General features: G+C 31.2%; 1 protein-coding gene and 1 long non-coding RNA gene across 2 annotated transcripts; one reads left to right on the top strand and one right to left on the bottom strand.

Moving 5' to 3' along the window:
• Positions 1-3,857: 3,857 nt before the first annotated feature.
• Positions 3,858-6,448, bottom strand: LOC126660110 (uncharacterized). Its single transcript, XR_007635222.2, has 3 exons — positions 6,287-6,448; positions 4,959-5,046; positions 3,858-4,237 (listed from the first exon to the last, which is right to left on the bottom strand). It is a non-coding gene; the product is annotated as an uncharacterized LOC126660110 (long non-coding RNA).
• A 4,354-nt stretch (positions 6,449-10,802) lies between these two features.
• LOC130014462 (uncharacterized) lies at positions 10,803-13,239 on the top strand. Its single transcript, XM_050353509.2, has 4 exons — positions 10,803-11,377; positions 11,460-11,600; positions 11,693-11,885; positions 13,009-13,239. The coding sequence occupies exons 1-4, from the start codon at positions 10,859-10,861 to the stop codon at positions 13,020-13,022; spliced, it is 867 nt and encodes a 288-aa protein (XP_050209466.1). The 5' UTR covers positions 10,803-10,858; the 3' UTR covers positions 13,023-13,239.
• Positions 13,240-18,443: the final 5,204 nt, after the last annotated feature.

Genomic DNA, 18,443 nt, shown 5'->3' with positions numbered 1-18,443 from the left:
AAATATTAATCAGCTGATTAATGTGGTCCGCATTCCTAGAATGCGGACCACGTGGTCCCAGGCACTCTTCTGGAATTAATTCCAGAAGAGGCACTATATTGGATTTTTGGGTGCCTTTGAGGCACCCAAATATCAAAAACCCAACATTTAAACCAAAAATACATATATTTTCATCTAAAATAACATTTAAACTAATGTCAACTATTGTAAACACATGTAAATGACATATGCAACTGCTTTAAACTTTAAAATAATTAAAAATATTTTATATAAAATTAAATTTTATTCAGAAATTAGGTTTATACACATTGAAACTGTTATAATTCATTTGATACTATTAGAAACTGTACTATACTTTATTTTATATAATTATAAACTGTTTTATTTAGTTTCTAGATTATTGCACCTGTTATCAACTATTGTAAACACATATAAAATAAAACAGAAAATGTATGAATATGACAATATAAAAAAATCTAAATAATTAGAAAATCAAAATTATACTCATTAAAACTAATGTCAACTATTGTACACACATGTAAACTTACATTTAAACTAATGTTTAATAATATCAACTAACATTTAAACTAATGTCATTCAACATTTAAACTAATGTCAACATTTAAACCTACAATAGATATATTTTCATGTAAAATAACATTTAAACTAATGTCAACTATTGTAAACACTTGTAAATTATATATGCAATTGCTTTAAACTTTAAAATAATTAAAAATATTTTATATAAAATTAAATTTTATTCAGAAATTAGGTTTATACACATTGAAACTGTTATAATTCATTTGATACTATTAGAAACTGTACTATACTTTATTTTATATAATTATAAAATGTTTTGTTTAGTTTTTACCGTTTGCAACAGATCTATACGTTTTTAATTTAGATCAGTTTTCATGAAACATATCATTGAAGCTGTTATCAACTGTTGTAAAAACATATAAACTAAAACAGAAATTATATGAATCTGATAATATAAAAAACGATAAAAAAATAAACGAATGAAACAGTTTGCAACTGTAATATAAATTTTATTACGTTTTAGAATAGATAAAATGTTCGAAAAACCTCTGAAACCTAATTAAACATACTATAACTGCAAAACAATTCGATAGAACAAATTTTTACTGTTTTTTTGCTGAATTCGCAGTTATTGATGATCGTAATGAATGAATTTGAATAATGTAGCAGTATATCGAGTGAATCTGACAGAATATTGAAAAGAGAATTCGTGATTTTGAGATCAGAAAAAGAGAAGAAAAGATGAGCTGAAAATTTTGAGGAGGAAGAAGAAGTTTATTACAATGAAAACACGTGGAGTATTATTTAGGTATAAAAACAAATAAATTAGGGTATAAAAGTAATTGGTTGAGGCGGTTAGGTATGAAAGTTAAGTCCACAAATTGCGGTAGGTATTTGCTATTATTTCCCTTATTTATGTAATTCCCTAATTTTCTCTTTTATCATCTCCCAAGGCCCTATACTTTCTAATGTATAAGGCTAAAACAGTAAAGCTCCTTCACTCATTAATGAAGAAAGTTGTCTTTTATACCCATTATATCCTTTCTATCCGGATAGATTCTATCCATTTATCACTATTCAAAAATAAAATTGCCTAAAGCCCAAAATCTCTAAGTTACATACATTTCAAGATTTCTAATTTTCTAAAAGCTCGAGATCTCCAGCTTTCCAGAAGCTAAGAATTTTTAATTTTCATAGAGCCTAGAATTTGCTAGTTGCATACAGTCCATGATCTTCAATTTGTCACAAGTTTAAGATTTTCAATTTCTTTAAAACTCAGGATCTCCAAGTTGCACACAACCCAAGATTTCTAATTTGCTAAAAACTCAGGATCTCCAATTTGTAAGAAGATCAGAATCTCTAACTTGTCTAAAGCTTCAGATCTCCAGTTTGCCTAAAGCTCATGATCTCCAAATTGCACACAGCTCAAGATCTCTAATTTGTCTAAGTTTGGGATTTCTAATTGCCAATAGTTAAGAATTTTTAATTTTTAAAAGTTCAGGATCTCCAATTTTCCAGAATCTCAAACTCTTCTATTTTCCTAATTTTGAGCATTAATTTGACTTTTGTTATTTAAAAAATATGCAAAAAAATTCTTCATATTTATCTTGTATTTAAAATAGTATTTAATGTTATAGATAGCATAAAAAAACTATTCTTCCTCACAAATATAAATAGTTACAAATTTATAATTTAATATAATATAAGCCTAATTACTTAAAAACCACCCATCTTGTAACTTTTGTCATTTATACCATGACCTAGGAAAATTTTCAATTGTTCTCTATTTTCGATTTTTATGTTTCATCCTAATGAGTTGAATTGACCTAGTTTCATTTGTACTTTTTTTTCATTCATAGAAAATTAAAATAATCCTTCATTTTTCGTCTATATTCTTATTAAATGTTAATGTTATAAATTGTACAAAAAGTCTTTTTTCACAAATTTTAACAAATAATATTAATATTAAATTTATATTAATTATCAATAACTTTTTAAATTAAAAACCGTAAAAACACACCCTTCATACAGAACAAAATCGACCTGTATTTTTTCAATTTTTTCAATTTATTTTCGGTCCTCGTGCGAGGAAGTGCTCCTTGCATGAGAATTTTTTTAAAAAAAATATTTTTTTTGCAAGAAGACAAAAGGTTTTGGTGGACAGCGGCAAGTTCGTAAATTGAAGGAATGCGTTGGAAAGTGGTGGGTGGGATGTGTTTTTTAATTTATTTAAATTTTTTAATAAAATTTTAAAAATTATTTAATTACTAGGATTTATTGAACGTTTTTAAAGTTGAATGACTTATTTGTATTTTTTCAAATAAAAAAATATATAATATAAACCCTTCTATTTTGTTTTATTTAATGTTTTCATCAGTAAATTAATTAAATCGTCATTTTTTAAATTTGGGATAAAATCGAAATACAAAAATCCATAGAAGGGAACAGTTGATTTTTTTTCCTTCTTCGGAGTATATAAATGAAAAACAAATTTAAGGTGGGTGGATTTTAAATAATTAAACCAATTTTTTTATAAAATCGAATCATATAAAAAAATGTACACAAAAATAGGCAATATTAAAAGAAGTGTATTTTAATTTTATTTTTTTAAGATACCTTTATATTGTTTCATATATAAAATTCAAAATTTTATTTGGAATATTTCAGTTTTAATTTTGTACAGTAAAAAAACATACAATTGAATTTTTACTTATTTGTATTTTTATTTGAAATTCGTGCCATTTTAGGTTTAGGAAATCCTCTGAAATAAGAAAAATACGGTCTATCCATGGTTCAAGAATGTGTAGCTAGTAGGAGCGTAAATAAACCGAACCTAGAGGTGTTCATGTTCGGCTCGTTTAGCGAATAAGGTGTTTAGGTTCGGTTCATGCCGAGTCGAATTTTGAATAAAGTGTTCATGTTTGGTTCGTTTATATTTTATATTTTATAGTGTTCATGTTCGTTTTGTGTTCAGCTCGTGTTCGTTCGTTTAAACGCTAAACGAACAAGCTCGCGAACGAGCTCCCAAACGAGTTCGAAAAGTACTAAATGAGATCGTTTGTGAGTCCGTTCGTTTAGCGGATAAACAAACAAACATGAATATTGTCACGACCCGATTCTCGGCATCGAGACCGGCGCTAGGGAATGGGAGTGGTTGCTCCGAAACCCGTAGCAAGCCTTAAAAAAACATTAAAAATCACTTAAAATTTTTCGCGGAATTCAAATCATTTTCGAACATTTTAAAATCGCAGTTTAAAACGTTCTGATGAAAATTACCATTTAAAAACATGCACATAATTTTCTCTTTAATTATTGCATTTTAGTTTCAAACCATTTCTCTATGGTTTATCATGCATCTCAATGTGCATACCATTTTACTATGGTAATTACTGCATTTCACTATGCAGGCCATTTCTCTGATGGACTTAACTGCATTTCACTATGCAGATGCGTTCGCCGCATTTTATTCAAGTGCAGTCGCTCGGACTTTCGCACAGCGTTCACAAATTACATATTATATCAGAGTTTAAGCGTTATAAAATATAAAGCATAATCAAGTCCAACGACTACTAGGATATCACCGTTCATTATTCTAGCTACTGCAACTCTAGACACAATAAGGAAAGTCATTCTCACTTTATTCAAGCTAGGGATTTCCGGAACAAGAAATTGGAAATCCACACGTCAAACTACTCGCCTGTAAAAATATTAAATTCAACGGGGTCAGTTATAAAAACTGGTGAATGCGTACAACATGTACTAATAAACATTAATATGAAAGCAATGCATTCCAGATTACCGATTCATATGAAACCCTAAACCATGATTCATGTTCCTATATGCTTTCAACACAGGAAACATAAATAATCCACATTTTTCCATTCCATCCGGGTGAACCTTTTATTTTTCTTTGGCCGTATTTATTTTCTCTTTTTGTACTATTAGCCAGTCAAATTCCGATTAGTTTACTTTTACGTATTTGAAAGTCCCAGACTCTTCTTACAATACAACGGATTTCGGCAGTACATAAATACCGTCGCCAATTTCACTTTTTTAAATAAAAGGTTTCAACCTCTCAGATCTCGGTAGTTTGCTGACTACCTTTGGTCGTCTATATTCCGTTGCCTCTGAAGATCTGCCATATGTCTAGGCCGTCGCCTGACTACTAGACCATCGTCTAGTTTTCCACATACCCATATTCACATGCAAATAAATTCTAAATGCAATACTGGTGATCACAAGCACTATTGCTGCCCAATAGTAAGCACGTTTCAATGAATCTAAATCGGTTTCAAAACTATGTATATAGTTCATGCGATTTAAATTCGAAATAAAATAAAGCATTTGCAAATCATGTAAAGCAGTTCGCAATATTTTTAATACTAATATTTAGCATTATAAGTTGTAAACACACTCACAGTACTCGCTTATTCCAAATATAAAAATACCACCCGTTGATTATTCAAAACCTTTGCTCGCCGGTTTCCGCGACAAAACTCGCTGGATCTAATTTAGAGATTAAACATTAATAAATGTATTAACTCTAAATTCTAGGATATACTCTAGACCGACTCAACCATATAACCACATAATCACAAACCAAATTGAATACCAACTATCTATTTCCGCGTCATCGTATTTCTATACGATACACCGCGTAGTTTATTTATTTCAATAAATAAACATAGAATTATAATTCCATATAATTCTAACACACATTCAATTCACATAATTTTCTAAAATACACTTTTAGAAAATATCAACAAACATATCACAATTCAAAAATATCCAAAAATATTTTTCCGTAAAATATTTTTGACCCGGGGCTCGGCCCCCCCTTATTTTCTGCCAAAAACATTTCGGCACTAACTGCTGCCAAATGAGTTTAGTACTGAGCCAACATGCTCTATCCCCTCTACTCAAACTCCGGTCACCGTATTCCGGTGGTTTTGGCCGGAAAACTCAAAAACGCTAAAAACGCTTAAAAATTCATTTTAAGCCATTTTTACACCGAAATTCACCAAAATTATTTTTGAATACATTTTTAATTTTTATCTTGTAAAAACAGCAGCCCAAAATTTTAAAATAATATTTTTCATTATTTTAACCATTAAAACCGAAATATCAATTAATAATCAAAACCGATTATTAATCCGTCAAAACACTACACAAAAATCATTTGAACTTCACAAATAATTATCATATGTATTTCCAGAATTTATTCATGAATTATTTCTGTCCAGAAATTAAAAATGACAAAAATGCCCTTTTTCAACAATTTTGGCCGAATAGAGTTATTAAAAATTAAACCCGATTATTAAACCGTTAAAAATTAACCATCAACCATTTAATTAACATCAACCGCAAACATAACTCAAACATAAACCAATTTATTTCCAGAAATTTTAAATCCCTTTATTTACCATTTTTAAGCTATTTTTAAGCTTTAAAACAATTAAAAATCGAAACCCAACTAATTAAATTAACACCCGAATTAATTAACATTTTTAATCCACAAAAATTTCACTTTAAAGCATATATAAATCTCAATATATAGATCAGCCCAGAAAATAAAATAAATAATTTAATTTTCACGGAAAAATTATTTAAAACCGTAACCCATGTAAATAACAATCAAAACCAACTAATTAATCAATTAAACATCATATTTAACCATCCTAGGCATGTTTCTAAGATCCAACCAACATCAGCAAATAAAAGTAAGGTTTTGAGCTTGAAATTATACCTTGATCCAACATGCAAATAGAGATTAGTAATCTACGGGAAATTTGACACGTTTTTGGTTAAGGAACTTTTGTGAGAAAATCAAAGAATAAAAAGTTATGCTTTGGTCTAGAGAGAATTCGGCACCCACACAAATGGAGAAAGCAATGTATTTGCTTGGGGAAAAAGAAGAGTCATAGTAATAAGTAGTCCATAATGGGTTTATTTACAAGTTTGCCATTATGGCATTCTTGCAAATAATTCGAACTTCTAGGGGAAAAATAAATTCAACTTTTCTCAAATATTTCAAAACATTAAATCATAAATATATGGGCTGAGTTTAAAATATTTTTGGGCCTTTAAAAATATTTAAAATAATTATTTTGACGGTTTTTAGTGAAAAAAATCACAAAATTCACTTTTAACACGTAAAATTGCCAAAAATCACATTTAAGGCAAACACATACCAAATCATATTATCACACATATAAATTCATCACGTGAATTTATTCACTATTTTCGAGGTCCTAATCAATTAAAATTGGACACTAGCGAAAATAAACACTAATAATTCTACGGGGTATTACAAATATGAGCTGAATAAATTAAAAATAATATAATCGAGCTCGTTCATGAATATGAGCTGAATAAATTAGAAACATAATTATACAAATTAATTTAAATATGAATTAGTTCGCGAACACCTAATCGAGTTTCTAAACAAGCTAATTCGTGAACTATATATGAGCTCGTTCATGAACTTATTCACGAACTCTTAATCGAGCTCGTTCACAAACTCTTATTTGAATTGCTCGTGAACATAAACGAGCCGAACACCACTATGTTCATGTTCGGCTCGTTTATATTAACGAATATAAAATCAAATTCGAGCTCGGTTCAGTTAGAATACGAATGAATAAGAACCGAGCTCTCATAGACCCGAACACCGAACTGCTCGCGAACGGCTCGGTTCGTTTACACCCCTAGCAGTTAGTGAGACGGTGCAGAAATTACAGAATTTTTTAGTAATTGTATGTTGTACTATATTTACATTATTTTTAGTAATTGTATGTTGTAAAATATATTAAAAAGATTATTTACAATATTAAATATATAAAAAATATTAAGTGGTGATTTATCTATAGAAAGGGTAAACTTTCTCATATATTCAATTACATGTAATCTTATTAGAACCTACCTAATAAAAAGTGCTGCAAAGACAATATTCATAACGGCCAAACTTGATAAATCTAATTTCAATTTTTAATTACATGATTCAACAGTATAATTACAGCCACATCAGTATGCTAAACCAACAGAATAAAAGAAAATCTAATTTACATCCATAAGAATATTTATATTAATTTGTTTTATTTGACTATGCAAATAGTTATGCAAGTCTTTGGAATTTTAAAAGTTGTGTGAAAGGTATATTTCTATTTATTCTAGAAAAATCACCATTAAAGGAATGTAAAAGCTTTTCATTTTTTTTTTTTGATGTTATAAAATTTATAAACAAACAATTTGCAAACAGATAGAAAAAAGTAATGATAATTATTTTTGAAATAAAATTGATTTGTATTTTATTTTCTCTTATTGTTTTATAGATTATGAAATAATAACTTTTTTGCCATTATTTATATATTTTTTAAAAATATCCTTTTAAATGATCATTAAATAAGTTCTGCGCAGATGTACAGGGTTACGACTAGTCATCTATTATTTTCGACTTTTAAACCTTCTTATGATGAACTCTTAAGTATTATTTTCGATTAGTAAATTTCTTAATGATAGTGAGGCCAGCAAACCTACTACGTCCATTTTACATTAACATTGTTAAGAAATGCTGAGATGACATTTAAAAAAAAAAAACATACTCACAATCAGCTCAACGTGATCTAACACGTTATTAAAAAAAAACTAAAAATATAGAAAATTCAAAACAATCTAAAAAATAAAAATTAAAAAAATCCTAATTAATATTCTACCATCCCTCACCTCTGCCGCCACCCACTCTGGCCTCCTCCACTCCACCTACTGATGCCATCTTTGCACATGCGACCACCCACTCAACATCACCCCCAAAACCTGTCGCCGTGCCGCCATTTCCTGATGATCTATTCATCTTCATTAAGGTTCGTAACTTTCTATGGAGATGTTGTTCATTTTGTCTTCCAACTCGATCCATATTGCGCCGCAAAACATTGTCCATCACTATTGAGTGCCATTTTTACCTTACAGAGGAGGAGTCTATTCATCATCTTTTCTTTAATTATGCTTTTGCTCGAGAGTGTTGGCAGTACAGCTCACTGCCCGTCAATATATTCCAGTGTCCTGATATACATCAATGTTTAAGCAATTTGTTTGCTCAAGTTTCAAAGGATAATCAACAACTTGTTGTAATGCTTATGTGGGCAATTTGGGGTAATCGTAATGATCTTGTTTGGATGGGGTCGTGTTTCACTGATGCTCAGGTTTTTAACAAAGCTTTATACACTCTTTCATTATGGCAATCAGCTCAAGGTATTTCGGCACGATCAATTCCCTCAATCTCTTCTACAGTTCATTGGATTCCGCCTCCTACAGGTATGTTTAAGTGTAATTTTGATACTGCTCTTTTTGCTGAGTCTGGCTCTATTGGGTTAGGCTGTGTGGCTCGCGGTGATGACGGTAGGATTTTGGGGGTCCATAGTTGTAGCTTCATTTCTCATCAGGATCCTTTTTTCGGAGAAGCATTAGCGTTTAAGGAAGCTCTTTCTTGGATTAAAGTCCATATGAATCAACATGTTATATTTGAGAGTGATTCCTTAATTGTGCATGTGGAGCTTTTTCATGATCAATTAGCCGATTGTTCTTATGTGGGGAGTATAATTCAAAATTGTAGGAGCTTATTTGTTCAGTTTTTGAAAGTTCTGTTGCTTTTGTTAGGAGATCAGCGAATATGACTGCTCATGTCTTAGCTAGAGATTGGAGTCCGAATATTCCAGCTTCTGTTTTGCGTACCTTGTACTTTGTTTCTTCTTAATTAATTAACAAGTTCATTTCAGCAAAAAAAAGTTTGAAACTATAAATCATGGTATATGTGAAAATATTTAGAATAATTTTCTCATAATGTATTTATAAATTGATGTATATTTATAGGCTTATTCGCCAAAAAATGCCAAACATTTACGGCTTTGGTCAAATTTTAGCCAAACTTTTAAAAACCACCATATTTAGCCAAACCTTATATATTGTATTTCTTTTTCAGCCATTTTTGAATCGAAACGGATTTTGTGCCTACATATCATTCATGTCACTGCCAACTCAGCAAAACTAGCTGATATGACACATTTCAAATCATTAACCCAAATCTAACCAAATCAAAGACTAAATCAAACAAAATCAAATCCAACTAAATCAAATCAATTTAATTTTTAAATATTAATTATCTTAAACATTTTATTTTATTCCGATTAAAATTCACGCCGACTAATAATTTTTTTTTTTAAATTTAATTTAATTAATTTCTATATAAATTTTAATTAGTTAAATAAAAAATATATATTAAATCATCTAAAATTAATATAATTTTTTTTAATTACCGCTAACTTTCTCCCGAAACGACGATTTTCCGCACGCAAAAAAAATCAAACTGACCGCTAAAGCCGAATTTTTTTCCCGGCGGTCGTCTTCCCCGATTCGTTCTTCCATGGAAGAACAGACGCGGTTAGTGATTTGATTAGATTTGGGTTAGTGATTTAACATATAGTAGGTATATGTCTAATAAAAAAAATCAGAATACATAGATATTAATTCATTTTAAAATTATTATACATATCTATATTTTAGCTATAAATCAACTATGAAATTTGAGTTCAGGACCCTATCACAAAATCCCTAAATTTTAAAAACAGACAGTTTACCCCCTAAGTTGTTCTCCGATGAACAGACGCAGACGCAGATGGGCCAATTTGCCGGAATAACCGAACGGGATTCCCGTTTGTATTCTCCAATTAAAATATTTTTTATTTAATTTTTGATCGGATTTTTTTTTAATTGGAGGTTGCAGTAGTGGTTTTCAGCAGGTGTATGGCGGCGGGTGTGTGAGTGTCGATTGTAGATTTGATTACATGGTTTTAGGTGTGATTTGGTTGGATGATGGTTTATGTCGGATTTTATTAAATGGGTGACTTTAGGTTTGGTTAGATTAGATTAATTTGTTGTTTATATTATTAATGTCTTTAAGGGTGTTTTGGTTATTTTAAAAAAAAAAACAAAAGAAGAGATTGAAGCAGTTTTGGTTTGGGCAAAAAAAATTTACTGGCCTATTAAATAAAGTTTAGGAAATTTACTGGCGGTTTTGAAAGTTAAGAATTTTTGTGATAGAAGGCTATAAACTTAAGTGACATGGTTGATTAATATTCCTATATTGTTTATGATTAATTTAAAACTAATTAATATGATGAGAGGTATTTAAGAGCAGGGGGGGTAATTAAGTCATTTACACCTCTATTTCTCCCAAATAGTATTAATGTGCTGATATAAAAATAAAACGACACTTCTAAAACAACGCAAATCCCCAAATTGTATTTTCTAGGGTTTCTAAGAAATCATGGCTAACATCGCGCCGGAGTTGATGAAGCCGGACATTGCTGCTGATAATGAAGGCATTGCGCATGGCCTTGCCGTTTACGAATCACCGTCGCTGAAGCGAAAGGCTGCTTTTGACGGCAGTTCTGATACTGACGAGGAGAAGAAGGACAAGAGCGATGGGGATTGTGCTTCTGCTGTTGCTTCTGAAAGCAGCGGAGAGAAAAAAGAGGCAGATGCTTCTGCTTCTGAAGGCGGCGAAGATGATACTGCTTCTGAAGGCAGCGAGGATGATACTGCTTCTGAAGGCAGCGAGGATGATACTGCTTCTGAAGGCGGTGAAGATGCTGCTGCTTCTGAAGGCGGTGAAGCTGCTGCTGCTTCTGAAGGCGGTGAAGCTGCTGCTGCTGCTGCTGCTGCTGCTAAAGCTGCTGCTAAAGCTGCTTCTGCTGAATCGGACGAAGCTTATTTCGCTTGTTTTGAAACCGAGAAAGAAAGAAACGAAATGCGGGAGTATTGCAGAATTCTGGAGGAGTCTGATGTAATACGCGTTTGTTTATAATGAATATGCTAATGTGATTATGTTTAGGTTATGCTTACCTGCTTGTCTCTCTTTTATTTAGGGTTTTGATATCGGACAGGCTCTCACTAAGAAGCATATTGGTGGTAGAGTCAAAATTGATGTGAATGATTTCGAAGATGCTCTTCTTACCAACTGCATTGACGCTATCAAGCTTATAATTAAGCATCGGAACAAGAAGAAGGTTAGTATTAAGAGGGAAATTCGTACTTCATTCCCATTACTGTTTAATTCCAAATTTATTTATCCGACAAATCGTTTATTTTTGTCATGCAGGGTGCAAATTTGGAATTTGTGGAGGTGACTATGGCAAATTATACAGGATGTACTCATTTTTGGGTAACCTTTACAGCTAGAAACAAGACTACAGAAAAGCTGGACACTTATCAATCACAGATGTTTTACAATAAGAGTTGTAGCAGGCCTAAAGTCAATTTGTTCAGGCTTAAACCAAGTGGAGGCACTACAGGTACTAATATTTTCCGTATGATCATTTTTTTTATATCCTCTTATGCGAAAGCTCTCAATTATTGCTTTACGTATTCTTTTTCGAACTCAGCATAAACAACTTCTTACCCAACTTATTCTAATGTTTGGCTGTTAAAGGTTCGATAATTGTTCAGTCATTTTTTGTCTGTTTTAGGTGGAAACTAGACAATTTAATGTCATCATTTCTAAGTTTGTAGTCCATGTATTTGATCCTGCTGCTGCTTGGTGCAAGCTCTTTTACAAAAATTCCATGTCTTTCAATGAATTCATTGGACAGTACGAAAATTAATTCATGTCTTGTGATTATACTCGTGCAACTCTGGTTTTTGATTTCAGAACCTGATTGTGCTAACGCATGAAACTGTCAACGCTATTAAAGAATGTCAATTTCATATAATTGACAAGCATTTCTGTGTGAAAATCAACAAGTCCGACAGTACCAAATAAAGTATTTGTTTTTCTGGATTTAATTTGATTACTCCATGCCTGTGGAAGTGTCCTGTGGTTTTATGGTCCTTCTAATGTTGTTGATAGTTTCATATTGAATTTTGTGGTGTCTTGGTGCAAGTAATCTGTCACTTGACTTCTCCTTGTAGCGTTAGATATTAATATTACAGTACCAAATAAAGTATTTGTTTTTCTGGATTTAATTTGATTACTCCATGCCTGTGGAAGTGTCCTGTGGTTTTATGGTCCTTCTAATGTTGTTGATAGTTTCATATTGAATTTTGTGGTGTCTTGGTGCAAGTAATCTGTCACTTGACTTCTCCTTGTAGCGTTAGATATTAATATTCAATTGGATTTATCCGTTGCTCTTAACCTTGGGGATAGAGGACTATGCAAATCATAGTTAGTTTTTTGATAGTCTTAAGCTATTTTCTGTTTTCATATTTAAGCTCTATCATTCGATTTTTTCCATCATCCCTTTCTCCTCTTCCAACAGAATTAGGAAATTAGCGAATCTACGTTTGCATGTTCTTTGCAAGCGTTGCATTACTTTAATAATATTCGATTTTAGATACTCTAAATTAAATCTAAATAACACAGAGACAATTGTTTGCTATCTGTTGATAGTATAATTTGCGTTTTTGATTTCTTGGCAGCTATCCAAGCTTAATCGTATTCATCAAGATGACAGAAGATGTTTATGAATTGTGGACATGTCAGACAGATTTCTATTTATATATACTTTTGCTGATGACCATATCCATGATTTGTGATGTGTATTAGGATGGCATACCATAGTTCTATATTTTGCAAGACTTTGTGGATGTTATTAACTTTATCCAATTTGAACTTATAATCTATATGTAATATTATGTTTTAGATGATTATACATTTATATTTTAGGCAGCATTCCAAGCTTAAATCATCAAGATGGCACAGGATGCTTATGAATTGTGGACATCTTCGAGAGATTTCTACGAAATCATTCCGTTCAATATTGTGGTCAATATTATTTTCTGAAGAGTAATGAATATTTTGTTAACTAATCGGGAGGTATATGATCTGCTAATAAATGATGTTCCAGTTGTATAGGAGGATTAACAAATCGGTTAGAATTATAAACTAAATGTCTGTGCTTACTGATTCAATCTGCAGGTTGGTTCTGAATTATCCCAGTAACATTGAAATTTAATGAGACAAGATTATGTCAAATTTTGCAGAAGACATAAAGATGAGGTTGTGATTGACAATTTGTAAAATTTTAAAGGTATAAAGAGCAGGTTGTAATTGACCTAAAAGTGCATAAAAATGCTATTCTTAGGGAATATATTCAGATATGTCCCTATTTTTGACCTCATAGATTTGTTGTTTACACTAATGTTAGTCACAACACTTTTTGCTAAGTTTGAAACTATACATTATGGTATGTGTACAATGTATTTATAAATAATAGTTTATTGATATATATTATATTATATAGAAAATGATTTAATTAATTTTACATTATATCGAAAGTTGTTTACTTCATATCAGAATACATAGAAATTAATTCATTTAAAAATAATTATACATATCTATATTTTAGCTATTAATCAATCATGGCACTTGAGTTTAGAATTCCTATCACAAAATCTCCTAAATATAAAACAGCAAGTAAATCCCTTAAGTATCACCTAATGGGCTAGTAAGAATAAAGGATCAATTCACCCCTTCAATTTGGCACGAAATATCAAAAAAGTCATTTTCAAAAAAATTGGATCAAACTAACCCGCAACTATGCATTTTAGCATCAAAAAGGCCCTTCCCCACTCTCACACCCTCGAGTGAAATACACTCTCTACTTTAAAATGTAAAAAAGTTTAAAATGATCCTTAATTTTTATTTCATTTCTTATACTAGTATATACATTTTTAAATTTCAATTATAACCTTTATTTTTTCAAAACTTCAAAAATCAAATTAACATTTACATAAAAATGAAAGGATCTTTCTAAACTTTTTTTCATTATGTAATTTAAATATAATTTATATTAAAAAAAAATAACCTAACCTAATTTATGAACAAAGGGTAAATCTTAACCCACCGCCGTCATCTCTTCAATCTTCTTCTTGTGTCCATCCATAGTTGTTTTTACAGCAACAACCAGTGGTTGTCTTTCATCTTCTTCTTTATCCTCCATATTCTTCTTCAAGCTGCAATTTCTGCATTTCATCGAACTGGTTCATAACATCATCATCGTCGTTCGTTTTGCCGTGCGTCTGTGCGACGGGCAGAGGTGATGGAAGACGACGGCGATGACAAACAAAACCAGATGGGACCGATGTCGAGGATAAAGAAGAAGATCATTGAACAGAGGGAGTCAACGGCGAATATTTTAGTTTTCTATTTGAGACTTTTTTGTTTTAATTGATTTAAGATTTTTGTGGTTTTGAATTGATTTTGTTGATTTCAATTGATGGGTATAAGATTTTGTTATTTTGAATTGATTTTGCTGATTTCAATTGATGGGTATTGCATGTATCAGGGTCGACGGGTTTCAATTGATCGTTTCTTCTTGTTGAGGATCAACTGCAGGGCAAGCTGAAGAGTAGCGGCAGGGCCGGCGGCGGTTTGAGGAGCACTGAGGGCGACGGTTTGAGGAGCAAGGCCGACATTTTTATTAGATTGGGTTTAATTCAATTCGATTAGTTTTAAATTAGGTTATAGTTAGATTTTAATTAGAATATTAATGTATTTAATTAGTATTAAATTATGATTAATTAGTGTTAAAATTTATATTTAGTCAATCTCACTCTCTTTTTTGTGTCAGAGGGGCCTTTTTGACACGAAAACGCAAGTTGTGGGTTTTTTTGACACGGAAACGCAAGTTGTGGGTTAGTTTGATCTAAAAACCTCCAAAATGACTCATTTGATATTTCATGCCAAGTTGAGGGGGTGAATTGATCCTTTGTTCAAAGAATTAGCTCCAGAATTGCTTCATGGCATTGCATCTCAGAGCATAATGGGAGTGAATGCGCAATACTCGGGATTGGTTATAGAGTTCACTACTTTTTCCATAAATTTTTTCTTTCTTATAGAACCCTTTAAATTTTCTAACATTTCATATTAGTTGTCTTTGAAGCTAATTATCCCTAATTAACCTCCTAATTAATCCTAAATAATTAAAATCCTAATTATCCCTGATTAATTCTAATTAACCAAATACATTTTATCAAAAGAAATATTAAAATTTTAGAGGAAAAAAATAGAGAGAACGTTCATCAATTTTTAGATGATGTGATTTGTCGTAGATATTCTCTTGAAAATTATATTTTTTCCGTCTTGAGAGAGATGGATGATGAGTCAAAGGGCGGTCGCGGGTTGGAAGAGGGCAGATGTGTTTAAATATTAAAATAAAAATGAAAAATATAATAATATAATTCTATATTAAACGAAAAAGTTATTATCGTTTATTATGTTATTTTTTAAATTTTTGAAGAAGATATTTTTATTTTATTTATAACATCAAATGTTACTTTTAATATACTTTTTTATAATTCAAAATCAAACCAATCTATTTTAACTATTTTAATCAAATTAAAATAGATTTTAGATTGGTTTAGATTGGATAATAGTTTTGGTTCGTTTGCTCACCCCTGTACAGATCTAGGGAGGGGTTTTTCGCACTCCAAGCATTTAACTGTGCTCCCATATAATTGTATATTGACAAATATACCCTAGGACTTATTACACGTATATTTATCAAGCCACCGTGCAGAACATCTAAAAATTTAATTATTTCTGTTATTTTTTGTTTCTAGTGGCCAACAACCCTCATTATCCTATATAATAATTTGTTACATATAAATTATAAGTATATAATTAAAAGATATATCTTAATTAAACAAATTGCTTCAAATTAAATTACTCTTTAAATATTCAATTTTCTAATATTAATATAATAAAAATAAATCTAATCATTGGACTAGATATCCATTTGAATCATATTTGAGTATTTATATTTTTACATCAACATAAATTTAAGTTTATATTTGCTTTTTATATGAAATTTAAATTTTGATAATTAATTAAATTTTAAAATATATCTAAATTAATTAATATTAAATTCAAACTTAAATAGTAAGTATTAGTTTCAAACTAGTCCCGAGCCGAGTTTTGGTTGGTATTTAAAAATTAAAAGAGACAATTTTGAACCTCACAAACTCACTCCATGAATATTATAAACATAAATAATTATATAATAATTTTTTAAAAAGAATTATAATTATAATTTATTTTAAAAGTAAAATAATTTATTTAGCATTTAGCTACTAAATACAATAAACAATTATTTTTATTTTAGTAACTGATGGATTCCGGCATCTCGACGGCATTAATCCTGCAAAACAGTGTAGATGGCTAATCGGACGGTTTGTCCGATTAGCTCTCCGATGCTTAAGTCAGTTTAGGCTTAAGAGAGAATAATTGTATTTGTTATAAGTTGTGTTTTTAGGCATACCTCAAACTCCTTTTATAGTAGTCGAATGTATACCTTGCAGAGTTGTAGTAGGAAAGTGATTCCTATTTAATAGGGTTTGACCCTGATTAGGAGTGTCCTTCCTTATTCTGACAGGAGTCCTATTTAGGAAGATATTCCTAAACAGTCTCGTCTTCCTAAGTTGGAGGTTATCTTCCTAAGTCGGAATTTGTATCCAAATAGGACATATACTCCGAATATGTGTAGATCTTGGAGATCTTATCCGAATCCCGGGGTCGACGTGCTTTGTCCGAGTCCTCATGGATTCGGTCTTTATGATGTCGAATGATGTATTCCAGTCAAGGCGGATCCGGTGGATTCGGCCCTTTGGGCGGGAGTCTGGTGTCGTCTGAGAATAGATCTCCAGCGACTCGGCTCCATTATAAGTAGAATAGGATTCGGTATCCATCATTAGCCCCCCCGCAAGTGAGCTGAAGTCATGGTATTTTATGTCTTGGAGTATTTCAACTCTATTTGAGCCGAGTCGTTTTCTATTTCGGCGTTCCTTTTTGCTTCTCGAGCAAAATTCCAGTTTTTCTCCTTTTTCGCCATGTGTTGCTCATCTATTCGTTATTTTTTGAAGGCATGACATGTGTCCATTCGTTCTATCTTTCTTTATCTTTAAACTGTTGTATTTGTTTTATTTTTCATCTTTTACTTTTGGTTGTTCGAAAGTAGCTTTGCCTCATCTTCAATCTTTAATTCTCGTGTTTGATTTCTTCTTTTGGCGAGACTTTTGGCGAATCTCGTTGATTTATTTTGATGCCTTATCTCCAGGTATTCCTTTGTTCATGTTTTGATTGTTTTTATGTTCTTTAAATTTCTTCAATTGTCTTCTAATTTCCAATCAATTTGTGATTCGATCCATCGGCCTTTTGAATTTTATTTGTTTACCCTTTTCCTCTTTGTTGAGATCCTTCTCGGCGATTCTTTATGGCGAAGCTCATTCTCTTGGCGAGACTTATTGTCTTCTTTTAAGTATTTTTGTAGACAAAATTCATGTGGCGACTCCTCATCATTTGGCGAAGCTTTTATACTATATGAATCTTCATTAGTGGGCGAAGCCCTTGTATTGGGCGAAGCCTTTGTACTGGGCGAACCCTTATCTTTGGGTGTTCCCTCAGTTTGGGAGAACCTTCTTTTGTGCGCGAAACCTTATTCTTTTTATTTCAGGGTTTTGAACCTTTTTTGTTTAATACTCGTCCGATTTTTTTTCGTTTTTCCTATGTATTCTTCTTTACTGCTGCATTACTCCTTATTTTCCATTTTTTTGCTATGTTTGATCTTCGTTGGTTGTGATTTTAAGTCGTTTATTCCTCTTTATTCTTGATGTTCATTCTTCTTTTCTTGGTTTTCGGATTTCAACATTTCTGTGTTCTTTGTCTTTATCTTCATTACTCGAAGTCTTTTATTCCAGCTGATTTTTACTCTTTTAATGAGTAATTGTTTCTTCGAGTTGACTCTTCTTGTTTGCAATTCTTTTTCATTTTGTTCCTTTTGTTTTCTTCATTGGACAGATATGAGTCCTTCAAGCTCCTCCACAAATACACTGATCTCATAGGGTATTTATGCCCG

This window comes from Mercurialis annua, linkage group LG8 (genome assembly GCF_937616625.2).
Source record: "Mercurialis annua linkage group LG8, ddMerAnnu1.2, whole genome shotgun sequence".
NCBI lineage: Eukaryota > Viridiplantae > Streptophyta > Magnoliopsida > Malpighiales > Euphorbiaceae > Mercurialis > Mercurialis annua.
The sequence above is the reverse complement of the archived record's forward strand: the minus strand, read 5'-3'. Positions and strand labels throughout refer to the sequence as shown.